This window comes from Phalaenopsis equestris, unplaced genomic scaffold (genome assembly GCF_001263595.1).
Source record: "Phalaenopsis equestris unplaced genomic scaffold, ASM126359v1 Scaffold000687, whole genome shotgun sequence".
Lineage (NCBI taxonomy): Eukaryota > Viridiplantae > Streptophyta > Magnoliopsida > Asparagales > Orchidaceae > Phalaenopsis > Phalaenopsis equestris.
The window spans coordinates 20,053-38,809 of record NW_018165127.1 but is presented as its reverse complement, the minus strand read 5'-3'; the positions used below and the strand labels follow the sequence as shown (position 1 = coordinate 38,809).

The 18,757-nt window shown below is 33.5% G+C and overlaps 1 protein-coding gene across 1 annotated transcript; it reads left to right on the top strand.

Annotated features, from left to right (window-relative positions):
* The first annotated feature begins 763 nt into the window (after nt 1-763).
* LOC110030254 (RNA polymerase II subunit 5-mediating protein homolog) lies at nt 764-18,537 on the top strand. The gene is made up of 10 exons (XM_020732879.1): nt 764-1,035; nt 1,124-1,183; nt 1,265-1,432; nt 2,152-2,224; nt 13,914-14,275; nt 14,456-14,554; nt 14,941-14,974; nt 17,850-17,890; nt 18,450-18,477; nt 18,512-18,537. The coding sequence occupies exons 1-10, from the start codon at nt 838-840 to the stop codon at nt 18,535-18,537; spliced, it is 1,089 nt and encodes a 362-aa protein (XP_020588538.1). The 5' UTR covers nt 764-837.
* Nucleotides 18,538-18,757: the final 220 nt, after the last annotated feature.

The window sequence follows — 18,757 nt, the reverse complement described above, 5'->3', positions numbered from 1 at the left end:
CCTCATACTATGAAGGACCATCGATATATGAGGGAGCATCATATGACTTTTACTGGATAAATTCTATTAGCGGAGATTTAGATTTAAATTTTCAGATCATGCTCATGTTTGTATCGACCTAAATTTTAATACATGCCTGATTTATACACCACAAATTTTTATGAATGAATAAGACTACTACATTCCTCATTAGGTTATGAACGATGCAACCAAAGATAAGGATGTTGACATAGAATTTTAAGAATATCAGTTGCGATATCAACTACCGTTTCAATGTACACATGGATTACACTATTCCATCCCAGTGTATAATATGTAGTGCTTTTGTACACGATGTTATGAACATATTTTAATGTACAATAAATATTATGAATTTGGTTTATTCTTAGTAAATTTATTTTTCACATATATATTTTGCTCACAGGATTTATTAACTAGTATATTACACATTCTACTTAGTTATAATATTATAATGACATAGATATAACAAAAAAAATAATAGGCTAATAATTAAGGCATCATAAACTAAAAAAAGTAATACGTTGAATGTAATTAATAATAATAATTATTTGATAAAACTGTTTAAAAATAATATGTGAATTAAGTATAATAAAATATAAATATATTAATAAATTAATTATGATAATATTTTATATAAACTATCTTGGTGGGGTCTTTAATTTATTTATTTTTTAAATTTTTCTCCGTGCTATTTATCCCCAAATAAAACTATGCGTGAGACGGCTTTTCATAATTTAGGCGATCAGAAAATGTCCATTTTATTTTAGCAGGAGACGAGTTTCCGGTTCTCGACAGCCGAGTTCGCCGTGCGGTGTTATGGCGGAAGGTGAGAAGGGAACTGTGATCCATTTGAACTCTCTCTTCACTTCTGATGCAGCGGAGAAGGCGGCGCGGCGGGTAGAGGACGCGATAGCCGACCGCCAGAGAGAGCTCTGTCGCCTCCGCGGCTTCAACAACTCGGTGCTCATCCAACATGTCCAGAAGCTCCCCGAAGAGCTATCCCACCACATCATGGCATATTACTTCTCACATTCACTACTTGCTCTCCGATTCTCTTCCTTTTCCACTCTCACATCTTTTTTGTTGTTTGATTCACGCCCAGGTGCCTTTCGGTGGCGCTGCCTTCTTTCCTGGTCGTTTGATCCACACCAACGAGTTCTTGGTATGATCATGTCAGAAATTGGTGATTACCCAATAATGCTTGTTGTTATGCTATGCATTTGGGGATTTCTCATTTGTTTAGGTATTATTGGGCGAGGGTTACCATGCGGAGAGGACAGCGAAGCAGACGATGGAGATTCTTCAGCGGAGGGGAAGGTCTCTGGAGGCGCAACTTGAGTCGTTGAATAGAATAATTAAGGATCTTGAGGTCGAGGCAAAGTTTTTTGATTCAACAGCTGCTGAAGTTGCTGTACGTAATTTTGTTCGTTCATTGGCTCGATTCCTCTGTGGACTGTGGGTTTTACTTTTGGGCATTTACTTGTGGAATGTTGGTTTTATTTTCAGGCATTTACATGAATGAATCACAAGGCTCGGTTCCTCTGTATTTACCATTTTATTTCTTGTTTGCTTCGGTGTGCATGTGCCTTGTGTTTCATTTCCCCACCGCTGGAAATACCTAAAATTACGTTGTTTAAAGTTGCTACATGAAGCTTTGACTCTAATTCATGCATGTCTTAATCTTTAAATACTACTTTTAGCGGAATTCTTGTTTTTGTTCCTTTTCTTATTCTGTTACATTTTCTATCTACTTGTCTTAATGTGCATCTTTTGCATTTTTTTTACACGACCCATTTACTTAAATTTATTTTACATTGCTTTGTCTTCAATAAGTATTGAATCCAACATCTCTTTGGTATATGCATTTCTTGTTCTATTTTTAATCTAAGTTGTTGAACTGATGAAAATGCGATATTCTTGAACATTATCTTTTATTTTTTGATGCATTCTATTTTAGATGAGATCTTCAAAATTGACCTCAATGTCCCTTTTTACTTTTTTTTTTCATCCATATATGTATGACGGCTAAGATGTCTTATGTTATTGTAGAAAGTTTACTTGTTATTTATCAACATGAATTTATGTTAAATTTGATTAATTAGAATTATTATTATTTTTTTCTATGTGCAGGAAGGTTTAGTGGAAATAAGAGAAGACTATATTGAGGAAAATATTCAGGAAACTCAAAGTAAGGAGCCTGAAAGTAAGTTTTGGTATTAGATTTGATTTTTACATTTGACTTTTAATAGCTTTTTTCTGTTTTGAGAAAACTTTTGATTTGATTTATGCTATTTGAAGGTGCTTTCTTTTGTTTATCTCTATTGGAGCGTTATGTCTTAGATTTTTTTTCAAGTGATGTATCTGTAACTAGATAGGATGGAGGAGGTGATCTCTCATGGATATTCGGAAGCCTCATTTGACATCCAACTAGCAGCTAATTGTTGTTTGCAGTAGGAAAAATGATTTTATCAGTTCCAGTTCGCTGTCCTGCCATTATCCACGTTGTAATTTCAGCCGAAACCCCACTTCAACATTCTTGTGGTTTTGCTTGTTGTTTTTAGTTGAGGCAACCACCGAGCATCGTCTACCCCCTTCAAATATCACCGATTGCCCAAAATTTTGATCCCCTAACTATTTTCATCTACCTAGTCCCCGCCAGGCCCGCTTCCATAATACCTTACAGGAGCCCTAGATCAGTGTCATTTGGTATCAGACCCGACAAACCCTAGATCCTTATGATTTTGTCTTCTTTATCCCATACCAAAATTCTAAATAACCTAACCTATGATCCCCACACACAAAAAAAAAATCCTCAAATCATTCCTACTGGATTTCTCAGCTCCAACTCTAAAAAATTTCAAAATGTAATTTTCCATCGTAAAAACTTTCATCCTGTCACCTACTCCAAAAACTTAAACACTTGGCCAACCCTTTTGATTTGTAATCTTACATCCTTTGAAACCTAATCGGGGGAAAATAATGCCATACTTCCTAAGAGAAATCCGCAAAAGGTCGTCTAGGAGCTTACTATAGAGGTCATGCAAACAACAATCCACCAATTGAAATAGTTTTGTCACCTATGAGAGGAGAAAATTTGATAAGGTCATCCATAATCACAATGACTACTCTTTATATCTAGAGGAGGAAGTAAATGACGAAGACCACTTCCTCATTTTGAAATTGATTATAAGAGGAGAAGCCATGATCTCAGAATAAAGGTGAATAACTGGATTTCAAAAGTGACATGGTTCTAGATGAGTTTATTGAGCGACTTCAAACACTGGATCAAACTTTTGAGTATAAGGATATTCCTTGGGACAAGAGAGTTAAATCGATTGCCATCAAGCTTAAAAAAAGCTTCATTATGGTGGGAGAACATGAAATATATTTGACAGCGGGAAGAGAAGGGTAAAATTTTTACCTTGTTTAAGAGGAAATGAGTGATGCATTACAAATTTCTCCCATAATATTACTGACAAAATATATTTATAAGACTCCATAACTTGTGCCAGAGAGATCTTTTAGTGGAGGAATACACAATTGAGTTTGAGCAACTTATGTTGAAGTGTGGGCGAGTGGAGTTCAATGAGAATACCATAACTCGATACCTGAGGGGATTGAGATCATCTATTAACAATGTGGTACAATTGCAACTTTATAGGGCATTACAAGATGCCCAGACCCTAACCCTAAAGGTGGAGAGATGCCCACCCAAGCCGATCTAGCCAAAGGAGGAACCCGCACGAAGTGGAGAGAAGATGGAAACTGCTTATACTCCCAAATTCATCCCCGTCGGTAAAGCTTCAAGTGTCATAGTTTTGGCCACATGACGTCTTGTTGCCCAAATAGGAGCGGGACCTCTTTCACCAAGCTGTGAATATTTGAAGAAATGGATAGTGGCGTGGGAGAGAATGAAGCCTTCAGGGAGGAGTCTCAATTTTCAGTCGACATAGAAGAGTTGTCAGTGAATCAATCTGAGCCCTTGAAAGAGATTCTAGTTAGATTAATATTAGTTGTTCTGGAAGGTAGTGAGTTTGAGGTGATGGATGTTCATGCAGAGTTTGAGGATGTGGTGTCACAAACTACTCTTTTGTAGGCATTAAAAACAACATTAGCAAGACTGGTATTGGTTGTCCAAAAGAGTCATTAGTTTGAGAAGCCAATACTAGACACACGACAATCCCAAATAAGAGAATTTTATGATTTTCAGATATATAATCGATCTCCTGAGTTGTCATTGCTGAGGAAGGTCCAATATATCAGCGATGAGAAGCTTTTGAGCTATCTATGTAAGATTAAATGGAGTAATTTGAGTATTAAATTCAATTCAACAATGCATCCACCTATAGATAATCAGACAGGAGGGATGAATCACAACGTTGGAAATCGCCTTAGGAGTTTTATGAGAATTAACATTCTACAGTGTGATCTAGGTCATTCCAGAGAAGAAGAAGAGACCTCTCTTGAGTAGTTATCATTGAGAGTTGCCCCGCCTACCAAAGATCTCATCGTACAGTTGATTTCGCCTGACTTGTTAATTAGATGAAATCGTCCGAGTACGAGAAGTGGGAGAAACATATTACAAGTTTAATAACTCGAGATTTGGTTCACTGGAATACCCGTCTATGTATAGTTCCAATTCAGGTTGTGCAAAAAAAGATTGGTTATTTATTCTATTAAGACAAAATTTGGAATGATGTATGCGTTTCAGAGTTATCTTGGGTGGATGTGAGCATAGATATTGGAGCGTGATTGCCTCAGACACAACAAGGCAATGGCGGGTCTTTCCTAGTCGGGGAGAATGATGCTGGAGCGCAATCGTAAAATCATGAGAAGGGGCATCTGCTATCCCATTGCAAGGTTGCCGCAATCCCAACATAGGATTTTCTCAATCTTGGCAGCCGCCCAGGACTTTCCTTTTTCATCTTTTTTTGTCCTTCCTTTTGGTTTATTTCCTATTTTTCTTATTATTAATTAGGGTTTAACTTTAGAAACTATTTATATGTTGTTATTTTCTGGTTTGAGAAGACTTTTGATTTGGTTATTTAGAGATATTTTCTTCTGGTTATCTTTGTTGGAGCGCTCTATCCTTAGAATTATTTCAGGCGGTGTGTCTTTGACCTGATAGGATCAAGATAGTGATCTCTCCTGGACTCTTAGATGCCTCCTTTGTCATCCAACTCGAAGTCAACTATTGCAAGAAAACTGCTTTTATCAGTTCCATCTCTCAATCTCGCCACTATGCACCACAATTTCAACCACCATCATCCTCGACATCCGTGACACATTGTATCATGGTTTTCCTTGCTGTTTTAAGTCGCGACAACCACCAAACATCGTCTATCGCCCTCAAAATATCACAAATCAAACAAAATTTCATCCTTTAACTATTCCTCTACCTTTTCCACGTCAGAGCCACTTACCAAACACATTCTAGTAGTCCTAGATCAGTGTCGCATCGTTTTGCACCTTATTTGTACATGAAATGCACATTATCTATGTCTTATGCTAGATTTAGAGGAAAATGTTGAAATAAATAGCTCGATCCTTGTTGTTTTAACAATCAAAACAATTAATGCTAAATCTTGCCCGTCATTAAAGCTTGGAATAATCATCCATCAACTGCAATCCATCAACTGCAATTGAATCTGATTAAGGTATGAGTGTAATTTGTGATTATGTTTCATGAAAAATAAATTTCATTGTGGCTATTTTACATATCTCTTGTGTTGAGCTCAACCAAATTGTGTTGCACTACTTTTGATGTTCTGTTGTTTTTAAGGACATGTTGTTATGGTGAGACTTGAGAGAGGGGAGAGAGGGAGAGGGAGAGGGAGAGGGAGAGGTAAGGGGGAGGGGGGGAGAGAGAGAGAGAGAGAGAGAGAGAGTTGAGAGCACAGCTCAAGCTTAAGCATTTTTTCTTAAAACAAATTTATTTAACTGATTTGAGGTGCTAGCTTCGTGTGTGCGAAATACACGTACATAATATTGGGGTTGTTATTGATGAGATTGTACAACCATTTGTTCGTGATTTTTTTTATATTTGAATCTAATACATGATGTCAATACATAAACATTATTTCATCAACGTGAACTTGTGATTCCCAACTTTATTTGTCTTTTTATTTAAACTGGTTAGATTAAGATCTACATATATCACTTTGGATATTTATTTTATAAAGAAACTTGTTAACATGTGTTAGTTTTGTTGGCTACATTATTCAGTAGACTTAATTCGTGTAAAGTAATGCTTGTCAATTTTGTCGATTTTATTGGGCCACAAATTTTGAGCATAATAAAATATGACATAGAGTATATAAATCAACTTTGAACCAAAAGTATATAAATCAATTTTGAACCGATCATACAAAAATTATTTTGTTTTCTTCTTATCAGGTTTAGTGTGATTGAACTGTCCCCCAAAAAATAATATCCCTAACCAGAATTATTACAACAACAACAATAATAAGCCTTTATCTTATTAAGCGGGGTCAGCTTCATGAATTCTTGTCCTACATTGTGTTATATTGAGTGTCAAATTTTCATTTAATTCTAATAGATTAAGATAATTATTTCTTCAATATGCCCAAGTCTTTTTACAAGTCTTTTTAGGTCTATTTAGGTCTACCTCTATCTTTCTTAACATAAGACGAATCTAAAACTTCTCCTAATCGGATCATCAGATGACTTACATTTAATGTGGCCAAATCATCTAAGATGATTCATTCTAATCTTGTCTGCCACTGGAGCTACACCAACCCTTTCACGGATCGATTCGTTTCGCATTTTGTCTCTAATTGTCATGCCACTAATCCACCTAAGCATTCTCATCTGAGCAACACTTAATTTTTTTTATACTTCTCTTATAAAGATCAACATTTTGTGCCATAAAGCATTGGAGGTCTCACCACCATCTTATGAAATTTTTTTTCAAGTCAAGCGGTATTTTTCTATCACACATTTTAATGATTTGATCACCCATAATTACAACTCTACCACTATAGCTACTACTGCTAAAATTACATTTCATGTATTTAGTTTAAGATCTACTCATATGAAGGTCTTTAGACTACAATGTAAACCTCCATAATTCAAGTTTATTCTGAACACTTTCTATAGTCTTATCCACAAGAAGGATATCATCAACCAAAAACATACACCAAGGTACAATCTCCTGTAAATCTTCAGTAAGAGCATCCATAACCAAAGCAAAAAGATATGGGCTTAAAGTCATTCCCTGATGCAATCCACTTGAATCCCTAATGTAAAACAACTGAAATATGAAAGTACTTGGTCAATTTTACTTCGGTTGGAAAACAAGTAATAGCTCTAGTATACATATCTTTAATGACTTGATATAATCAACACCTTTCTTTTCTAGAACTCTCCAAAGAACTTCTATTTGAACAATATCATAACTTTTTCTAAAACAATAATCTTCTTTACTCTCGCTTACTTCTCCATCAAATCTCTCAATAAATGCATAGCTTCCATGGTAAACTTGCCCGACATAAATCCAAACTGATTATGAGAAATCTTTGTATCACGTCTTAACTATGTTCAGTTACCCTCTTCCATAATTTTAAAGTATAGCAAATTAACTTAATTCTTTTATAATTTACACACTCTTTTGCATTTCTTTTATTCTTAAAATTGATGACCAAAGTACTCTTCCTCTACTCCTCAGGCATCATTTTAGTTTATGAAGTAATATTAAAGAGTTTAATAAATCAAGAAACTCCAAATCTCCTTAGTATTTTCACACTTCAATAAGGATATCATCGGTTCCTACTGATTTTCCATCATTAGTTGTCTTGAAAGCATATTAATTGGCTTTTTACTAATTTGATGATAAAAATAAAATATTTTATTATTATTAACGATATTAAGATTTTTAAGGTCGATCGTATTTTCATAAATTTCATTGAAAATTTTATCAAAATGGCTCATCATCTATGTTGAATATTTTCTTCTAAGTATATCACTTTTGATTTTCATCTTTAATACACTTTATTTGAATTGAATATTTAATTTTCCTTTTTTTTGTTTGACTAATTTATACATATGTTTTTCACTCTATTTTGTATATAATCTATTATAAAAATGACTAAAAGTAGAATTCTTAGCGTCATAAATTATTATCTTAGACTTCCTACGTGCATTTTATATTTTCTCTATTCTCCAAGATTTTACATTTAAATCAATTTTTATAACACAATTTCTTATATTTTATATTTTCTTGCACATTATTATTCCATCACTAACTATTTTTCTTCATAAAAGCTTCTCTTTTTGATTCTCCACATGCATCTTTTGCCACTTGTTTAATAGTATTGTTACTTTATCTCACATAGAATTAACTTCTTCATGAATATCCCAAATCTTGAAATTTTGAACTTTAGACATAAAAATAATTTTAATTGTTTTTTAAGGGGCCCATCTAATTTTATGATATTGTTTGATTGCATTATTATTTCACTGAATTCACATGTCTTGTGAATAGCAAAGTCAACAAAGTCTTGTTTGGAATTGATGTCCAGGAAAAGCCTTACCTTAATGTATCTCTATTCAATAACATGTTTGATTTTTGGGGCATTTACCTACATAAAATACAATTTTTGGGGCATTTACATACATATCATATGATTTTTATGTATTTACATACTTAGACATTCATATTTACATGCATGCCACATAAATCATTTACTTCAAAAATACCACCATCACTACCTTTTTGAAAGTAAAAATACACAATTTCATTCATAGGTTTATGATACCAAGGTGTCTTAAGTATAAATATCAAACTTCTGGTGCTAGTTATGTAAATGCATAGGAATTGTGTGGTATGTACATAAATTTCCCTTGATTTTCTTAAGAACACCCGCCACATTTCAGAAAATTGTTTAGAAAATGGAATTAAGTTGAAACAATGAAGTTCATAAAAGGTTTTTCGATTAATTCATGAACATCTTTTGTGATTATATTTTGATGCGTTGCAATCCTTTTTTCATCCAAAGACGGAAACTAACTAAACCGTTAACACTGCTTTCACGCATATTTTCTATACAAGTTCTAAACCATTGCAAACTAGGTTTAAGTTTGGTTTGCTTTTTGCAGAAGTTGTGTTGAATGTTAGATTTGTAATTTTTATCTTGTGTTTTGCATCAATAAAATGCTGGATAATTTGGGTGCTAGATCATTTTGAAAACAGCTTGTTCATGTGAAACTCCAATAAAAATCTAAAATTTGAATATTGTGGAATTCTATTCCTGTTACGTGGCCCAGACCACCGGCCATATGGGCCCCAAGTTCAATTTATGGAAGCAATTGGAGGGAATTTTCTATTTAAGCTTTATTCTTTTTTATTCATTTCTTATTATGTTGTATGCTTTCCTTTTTTTGTTTACTTTGTATTTGGCAAGTTGTAATAGTGTTAATTATATTTACTCTAGTCGTTTCACACATAATAAGAGGAAATGTTGTAGTTTGATTATGAGGGAGTAAGAGAATATTCTCTCCACCTTTCTTTGTATAAGAGCCTTGCATGGCTGATCTCTTCCGCTTCTTAGTTCGGCATTGTTTTCCGCACCCCTCGTCTTCTTCTTCAGAATCTACTTCATTTGCGTTGTTTGGCTCTCATCATCTTTGATGTTCAACTTTGTATGAGTCGTGCGGCTTTGTCTGACTACACCACTCCTTTGCTTTATCTAAATTGACATCATCTACGTCGTTTGGTTCGCGTCATCTGTGACGTTGGTCTCTATCTGAATTTTGCGGCTTCTGTTTGAACAAGGAAACAAACTCTTGCTTTTATTTAGCCACCAGAGTCCCTCTAACAGCCATTTAACTACCAGAATCCTCTCTGTAGCAGTTAAAATCTCTTCAGCCGGCTTGCTGGCTCTCTCCTTTGCTTCTTGCTGGCACCACCTCCTTTCAAGCAACGACCTTATTTACTTGTGCATCAAACAATAGCCTTATTCCTAAATGTGCATAAGGTTTATGACAAAGTATGAACTAAAAACGTCTAGCCCTACTCCGAAGGTTAATTTTGAATGATAGACCAGGAGTTTTGTCCAAACAACCTCTGAACTCTCTCAACCTTTATCGCAAATCATAAACTCAATGACCATAACTTTTTTAATGGTTCCAATCTGTGTTTATGTACATTTGTGGAAAATGAAAAGAACATCTCACGGGAGATGAAACAGTTCATGAGTTCACTGATTCTAAACCTCGCTAACGGAAGATCTAGTATCATATGTTCATGTCTTAGTTGATCAATATATGAACATAAAAGTTGGAGAAAATTTCTTGCTTTATAGGACATTGCAGGAGATTTGAGAAGCAGCTCATGAGACTTATTCTAATACCGAAAACACTGCAAGATTGTTTGAGATTGAGATAAAACTGCATGAGCTTCGACAAGAATAGTTGAGTATTACTCAATACTTCAACACTATCAAGGTACAAGTTATGATTAGATATGTATGAAAGTGCCTGCAAGATACTACAATGTATAAAATAATAGTGGAGTATAATATGATAATTAAGTTCTTATTGGGTATAAATACAAACTTAGATCTGGTCAGAGTGAGTCATGGGGATGAAGACTCTTTCTACCACTAGGGAGGCCTTTGCTGAAGTTAGGAGAGAAGAAAGCAGGAAGATGTTCATGATGACAGAAAGTATGGGCTCATCTAGCACCAAAAGCTCAACTTTGTACACTTAACTCCTCCCATGATTCAAAACCAAAGCAGAATTGTCTCTTGTGTGAATATTTTAAGAAACTTGGTCACACAAATGACAAGTGCTCAAAATTACTTGGAAAACTCGTAGATTAGAAATCGGACAAGGTAGGAAGGACCAAGACAGCAAGACCAATGCTGCTACCTCTTCTGAAGGGTTGGCCTACCTTAGTCCCTTCACTAAGGAACAACTGGAGTAGCACGATTGAGCAGCTTACCAATTTGACGATACACCAAGTTATGATATCCTTTATGTTGCTAATTGATTTCAATACTGGATAATAGATTCAGATGCTTTCGATCATATGATTGGAGACATTCATGTTCTTACCAACTACCAAGAAATCACCACCTCCATATTTTTTAGACTCTCTAACGGGTCTTACTTCAGGATTGTTGGGAAATGAGAAGTGAAAGTCTCCAAAGATATTTAGTTTTCTTTTGTGTTATATGTTCCCCAAATAGATTGCAACTTACTTTTAATTTGCAAGCTTACTCATGACTTGAAATATGTTACTAAATTTTATTCTAACCCTTGTGAATTTTAGGTGTTGGATTTCGGGGAATGTGATTGACAAGTGCTGAATTGTATCGAAGTCTATACCTGCTCAATGAGAGCTATTCTTTTAATACACGAGTGTCTTCTCCACCATCAGTCTGTATATGTTGAAAGTCAAGTTTTATTATGATATTATCGTCCGGGTCATCTCAATTTTTATTATGTTGTAAAGTTGTAATCCCATTTGTTTATTAATAAAAAGTCAAAGTTTTATCAGTATGAAACCAGCTAATTGGTTAAGCATACTCAACATGTATATTCTCTGTCTCAGTACAAATTTTTGCATCCTTTTTTTATCATCCAAAATGACATTTAGAGACAATCAAAAGTGAAAACCATCAATGAAGCCAGATGTTGTCTTCTTCATTGATGGTCACACTAGAACTAGTTGGATATTCCTCATGAAGGAAAAATTTGGAACTACACAAATCTTTAAATCCTTTTTTTGACATAATTTACACTTAGATCCAATGCAGAATTCAAACCTTCAAAATTGATAATGCAAATGAATACTTTGACTACATCCTTGGATCTTATCTTGCAAAGAATAGTATCATCCATGTTAGTTTTTGCGTTGAGACACCACAATAAAGCATGATAGATAGATGAGTGGAATAATATATATCTCATCCAGTTATCTAGGTCTATAATACTTTTTCACAATGTTCAAGAAATTTTCTGGTGAGATGTAGTGCTTACAACCACCTACCTTATTAATAGAATGTTAAGCATGATAATTGGTTATAAAACCTTTCTCCATGTTTTGATAGAAACATACCCTCGTGTTAGAGCCTTCTTATCTATTCTCTATCTAAAAATATTTAGCAGTCTCTTTTGTTCACATTTACCAACTAAACCGCATAAAGCTTGATCCAAAATTCATAAAATGTGTCTTTCTTGGATATGCTTCTAACAAAAAGGACTATAAGATTTATTCTCCCATTACTAAAAATACTATAACTCTATGAATGTTACATTCTTTGAAAAATAATCCTACTACCCCAAATCTAAAATTCAGGGGGAGAGTCTGGGTGAATATCAGATTTGGGACATTGCTCTGGATGCCCACATTGAATTAGAGTCACCACAACCTATCCTACTTCCCTCTAATCATCCTGTCTCCTAAGTTCCATCACTTGAGAATATCTAATATGAGATTGATAACAAGAAAATGCACAAGGAACTTTATGCTTACACTACGAGAAATAAATTCACTGAGCAGGATAAAAACCACATGATTGTTCACAACCAAACCATAATCCCTCTGAAGTTCCTAGCGAGGAGAAATCCAGTAAAAAAGATGAAAAGTTGCACAAATTATCCTATTCAAGAATATATTGCCTATGCGAAGTTCTCATTATCTTACAAAGTTTTTGTATGTAATCTTCATATTGTGCAATTGAAGAGAAGATTCTAGCATTTGATCTAAATGACACATGGACCTTTACAAAGCTTCTTCTAGATAAGAAACTCGTTGGGTGCAAATGAGTGTTCAAGATTAAGTACAAAGCAGTTGAGAACATTGAGAGTTTCAATGTTAGGTTGATGGCCAAAAGTTTCTCTCAATCTTATGGGGTAGACTATCAAGAGATCTTTGCACCCGTGGCAAAGTTAAACAATGTAAGAGTTCTTTCCTTGGCAGTGAACAAAGTGTGGGAGCTGCATGAACTCGATATCAAGAATGCATTTTTTTAATGAAGACCTTGAGGAGAAAGTGTGAGATCTCACTAGGGTTGAAAAATGACTCAAAGAAATCTCTGGTTTGTAAACTATGAAAGTCACTTTATGGCTTTAAAAAATCTCCATAGGTTTGACCTGAAAAGTTTGTTATGACTATCAATGAGTATACCAAATGCATTGAGATTGTTCGACATTTTCTCTCTTAAAAGGTCAATAATAATCATATTCACTTAGGTTCTGTTTGGGGTAGCTGCAGTTTATTAAAAAACAGTTGTGAAATTATTGAAAAATAATATGTTGTTCAAAAAGTTGTGGTGACAATCAATTTTTTTTTTTGAAAAAGATAGACCACAACTAGAAAGCTGCTACCGCACCTAGCCAGGACCTGTGGGAAAATACAGATTTCAACGACAGTTTTTAGAAAAAGCTGTCAAAATGTAGTTTACGCAAACAAACAAAACTGCGGTGCGGTGCCACACTACGTCCCAAACAGACCCTTAATCTACAATCCAACTCATCTTTAAATCGCTGATGTCTTCACTAAATCCATGACACAACTTGAGTAGTGTGAAATTCTATCGCAGTTTGGTGGCCCAAACTGCCAACCATACGTTCCTCACATGTTCAAATTGTGAAAGTTATTGGATGGGTTTTCCTATTTAGCTTTATTCTTTTTTATTCCTTTTTTTATTGTGTTGTATGTTTTTCTATTATTGTTTGTTTTGTATTTCGTAAATTGTAATAGTCTTAATTATGTTTTCCCTAACTATTCCTATAAAATATGGGAAAACTTTATAGTTTGAATGTGAGGGAATAAGTGATTATTGTCTCTCCACTTTCAAATACTCTCATTCTTCTCTTTTCCTACTCCATCACAACTCTCGAGGCCTTTTCTCTGAAAAGTGCAGGTGTTTCAAATTCAAGGTTTATGAACCCTTCAAATGCACATAATTCTGGAGTTCTTGATGAAGAAGTTATAGATGCTAAATTAATGGCAAGGTTGGATGAGCTTGAGAAAGAAGAGGAAGAAGCTGCGAGTGATTTAGATGATGATGAGGATGATAAAAAAGCTAGTTCTTCAAATGCTGATGAGGTTGATGATGATAAAAATGGAAGTTATCTGAGGGTTGACAAAGATGGGGATGATGAAGACGACAAAGATGTTGATGAGGCAAGTTATTCGAAGGCTGTTGAAGATGAAGTTGATGAGGAAGAGAATGATGAAGATAAGCATTACAATGCTGAAAATACTTCTCAAACTAATGATGAGGTGAGTGTTTAAACTGGTTTAAGATTTGCTGAGGTTGTTGTTAGTATAAAGATTTAATCAAATTTGTTTATCCAATTATTTGATGAAAATGAAAATATGAATTTTTTATTGTATATTTAGGCTTCATTATATTGTATATGGCTTCATTATTTATTGTTGAAATGTTCGAACTCCTTACAGGTTCCAACACCGAAGGTAATAGGTCCAAGAAAATCTGTCCCAACTTCTATGCAACACAATGCATTAGGCTTGCTACAACACCCTTCTTATCAATCTTCTGTAAGAAACAGTTAATGTTGTATGCTCTTTTAATGGCTTGGAGCTTTAGTTGTCATTGCAGTCATTTCTTCCTTTCTATACAAGGTTTCAAGCAAACTGAGAAAAGTGTCAAAATAATCCCTTTATTATTTGTAGGGGTCCATTTTAGTCCCGTAGTCTAAAGAAGTTTTAATTTACTCACCTTACTCTTTTAATTTAAATAGCTTCTCTGGGGACTAAGTCAACCCATATTAAAGTAGTCTAAGGGCTAATTTGGCACCTTTATGGATTATGGGACTAAAATGGCCCCATATAAATAGTCAAGAGACTATTTTGACACTTTACTCGAGCATAATTATATTTTCTCAGCATTTATTTGCTTATTTTGGTATTTGTTCAACATACAGGCATCAAGTTCAAAAATGCAAGTTGCAGCTGAAGGTTAGGTCGAGGCTTTTCATTATGTAGTTGTGAATTTTTTTTTGATTATTTATTAGTTTTAGATAGTTCTCATAGTTTTTCATATCACATACAGTAACTAAGATGAAATTCTTTAATTCGTGTCAAAAGAGGCTTCACTCTTCATATAAAACATGTAGTGGGGCTAATGAATTGCTTATCAATTTTGAGAGTACTACCGATGACATTTTAATCATGCACAACAACATAATTGGAGCGTACATGCATACCACTCAACATAGTTTTTGTAGTTTTAAAAATATTGCCCACATATGAGCATATGGAAACGATCCATTCAATTACAGGTTTTAGATATGATAGGAAAATGTTGGTAGCTTTGGATTCTTCTTTAGATTGGATTTACCTATATATTTCCTAGTTTGTAATATTTAAAATGAATTTTAGTACTGTTTTCAGGTTATTTTCCATTAGATAAGTCTTTTTATGTCTGCATTTCTTTGATTTGTACCTGCTAATTTATAATTTTGTACGCATGGCCTAAGTGATATCTAGGTGTCATTAATTCAAGTATCTATGATACAAAAGGATGAGGATATGTGTAATCTATAACTTCAAAACTTAAGGCTCAATAGTTAAACTGAGAAGTACTTTAAGAGTGTTGGAGAAGTGCCTTAGGTGTATTATGCAATAAGAAGATTTAAAGATGAGCTTAAGGTAAATTTTATAAATTTATAATTTGACCATTTATGTTATTTGGATTTGGGCAATGAAAATAATCTGATATCCTAATTGAGCATGATAAAAATGAGAATGTTGATATATGTGTGATAATTAAAAATAATAAATTAATGGATGTTAGATGATAGTGGAACGTTTAGGGTAATGTATTTGAAAATAAGATAACTGAATCTAGAACTTTGGACATGTACAATGAATGATGACAGTATAAACCTAACGTTAGAGTATTTGGAAAGACAATTATTACACGCAAGATGGATGTATATATTTTCGAAACCATTTGAGACTTGACTTTTTATATCAAGCATGTATCAGGGCTAATAAATGTCATACCGATGGCATTTTAATCATGCAGAACAACATAATCGGAGCATTTACATACTTACCACTCAATTCTTGTGTATTTGCATATCTAATGCCTAAATTTTGTTTTTTACATTTATTGGATCCAAATCTTTCTTATTACATTAAAATATTACTATTTTAACTTTTAAAAAATGAAATACATCTTTTCATGCATATAGATAACGTGGCATATGTGTAAAAAGTGAAGTTCATGTGTTATACATGTAAATACATTGGAATTGAGTGGTATGGATGCAAAATTTCTTTTATATAATGATTATGTATGTTTGCATTATCAAGATTTAACTTAACAATAACAAAGGCTATATACACGTAAAAATCGAACATGCTACCAAATGGTTCATTTTATAAATTTTAAAGTTATGACTAGACACACATCAATTATCATATCAATATAAACGAGAGAATAACAAAAAATTAATAAGGCTCAATCAACAATTTATTAAACACAAGATAATAATGTCAATGGCAATGTCCCTAATAAATAAGTATATGTCTTTAAATAAGAGGAAGATTTACATATCTAAAACTTCAGTTTTTACATAACATGCCACCTTGTTAATACATGAAAAAGTGAATTTCACTTTTTTTTTTGAAGTTAAATTAGTGGTATTTTTTATGCGTTAGGAAAGATTTGGGTGGTATATATGTAAAAAGTTAAGTCTAGATGTTAGATATGTAAATGCATAGGTATTGGATGGTATGTGCGTAAATGCCCCTAAATAAAAATCATCAACCTCGAGGCATAGTTCTCAATGGCAGCAGCATCAGATGAGGACTTAACTTGAAAATCCAATATGTAGAAATAAGGGAATCAAATTCCAAGGGGATCAAATTCTAATCATAAATTCATTCCCAAATTAATGATTTTAACACCAAATAAAAAGCTTTAAAGGCTAATTTCAGCAGCCTCAGATATCTGGAAACAGTTGCTTAATTGATTCAATACCAGGGATTTTTTGTTTTTTTTCAGCAACCTGGCTCTCTTTGTTTGATGTTTACCATCCCAGCAACTATTTTGATGTGATGTTGTCGATAATGCAAATTTTATTCCCAAACTAAAAATTTATGGATCAACCAGTTTTGCTTTAGTTGTTTAGTCAAGTTTTGCTGTTTAATGGCCTCCCAATGTGATGACTTACATCTTCAGGCTTTTTCTATCATTTGTTTGAAATTTTTATGTGGGGAAAGAGCTGAGATCATACAAATTAATTTTTGGATCTTTACTCATTCATTTAATTTTCTATCATGTAATTTTAATCTTACTATAGAAGCTGCCTTGTGGTAAACTATCAATGTATGAAATTGTTAGACATGCATCTTTCATCGATCATAACACCCTGCTTTCATTTTTTTACTTATTATTATTACTATTACTGGGTGGGGAGTTTTCACATATACATACCACAAATTCTTATGTATTTACATATCTACCACTTAAATTTTACATTTTGCATTTATACCTGCCAAATCTTTTAAAAATTGAAATACATCTTTCCATACGTAGGCAAGGGTGTTTGTATGTAAAAATTGAAGTTTAAGTGTTAGTTACGTAAATACATAGGAATTGAGTGGTCTGTATGTAAAGTCGTCGATAATGCAAATTTTATTCCCAAACAAAAAATTTATGGATCAACTAGTTTTGCTTTATTTGCTTAGTCAGGTTTTCCAACTATTTTAGGCCGGATAATCATAACCATACGCAAAAGTTACAATTTTTTTAATTTTCAAGGTTCATTGAAAAGTATTGTCGAGTGGCCTCACGTGACACATCATCCTTTGCTGCCTCCAGAAACTATAGAAGACTTTCAGAAGCCCTCTCCTTACATTCAGGTAATTGATCTCATTCATTTTTCTTCTCTATTAAGGCTTCATTTTGTGTTGTTGAATTAAAACATGCCTCTATTTTCACTCACTTTTTGTGAGCAAATAAAATAATCACATTTGAAACTTTTTGAAGTATTGTATACTTTAATACTAATATTGATTGACATGATGATCTAATAAATTTAGGGATATTTACATACATACCGCCTAATTTTTTTGTATTTACATATATGATACATAAATTTTGCTTTTTTACATTTACCATTTCAACTTGTAAAAAGTGAAATACACGACATCATTTATAAATAAGGTTAGCATATATGTAAAAATTGAAGTTTAGGTATCAAATTATGTCAATACATAGGAATTGAGTACTATGCATGTAAATTTTCCATAAATTTATTATTTCAAAACATAATTTCAAACTTAAAAGCAACCAATTGAGCCAATCATTTGTAAAGGTTTTGCTACTTAATGACCTCCCAATGTGATGTCCTACATCTTCATCAAGAAATTTGTTTTCATTTGCAACTAACAGAGGCTAATAGAGGGAATTTTTTGGCATAATTCTTCTGAAAACATTCTCAGCCGAGGCTCTAAAACAGGTTCCTATGAAGGCAAGGTGAGACATTACTTTCCACATTGGTGTCTGACTTCAGAATCATTCTTTAACTAAACATGTTTTAATTTTGACATGCAGGCTTTTACAGGCACAGTTATTGAACACAACAATGTTTTTTCGCCAACCAAACCATCCAACAGTTCTGCTTCTAGTCAGGTAGATGTTTTATGTCAATTTTACTTGCTGGATTACGACTCTTGCTGTCTATATTTTGTTTTTGGGAAATCTACGTACATGCCACACAATGCCTA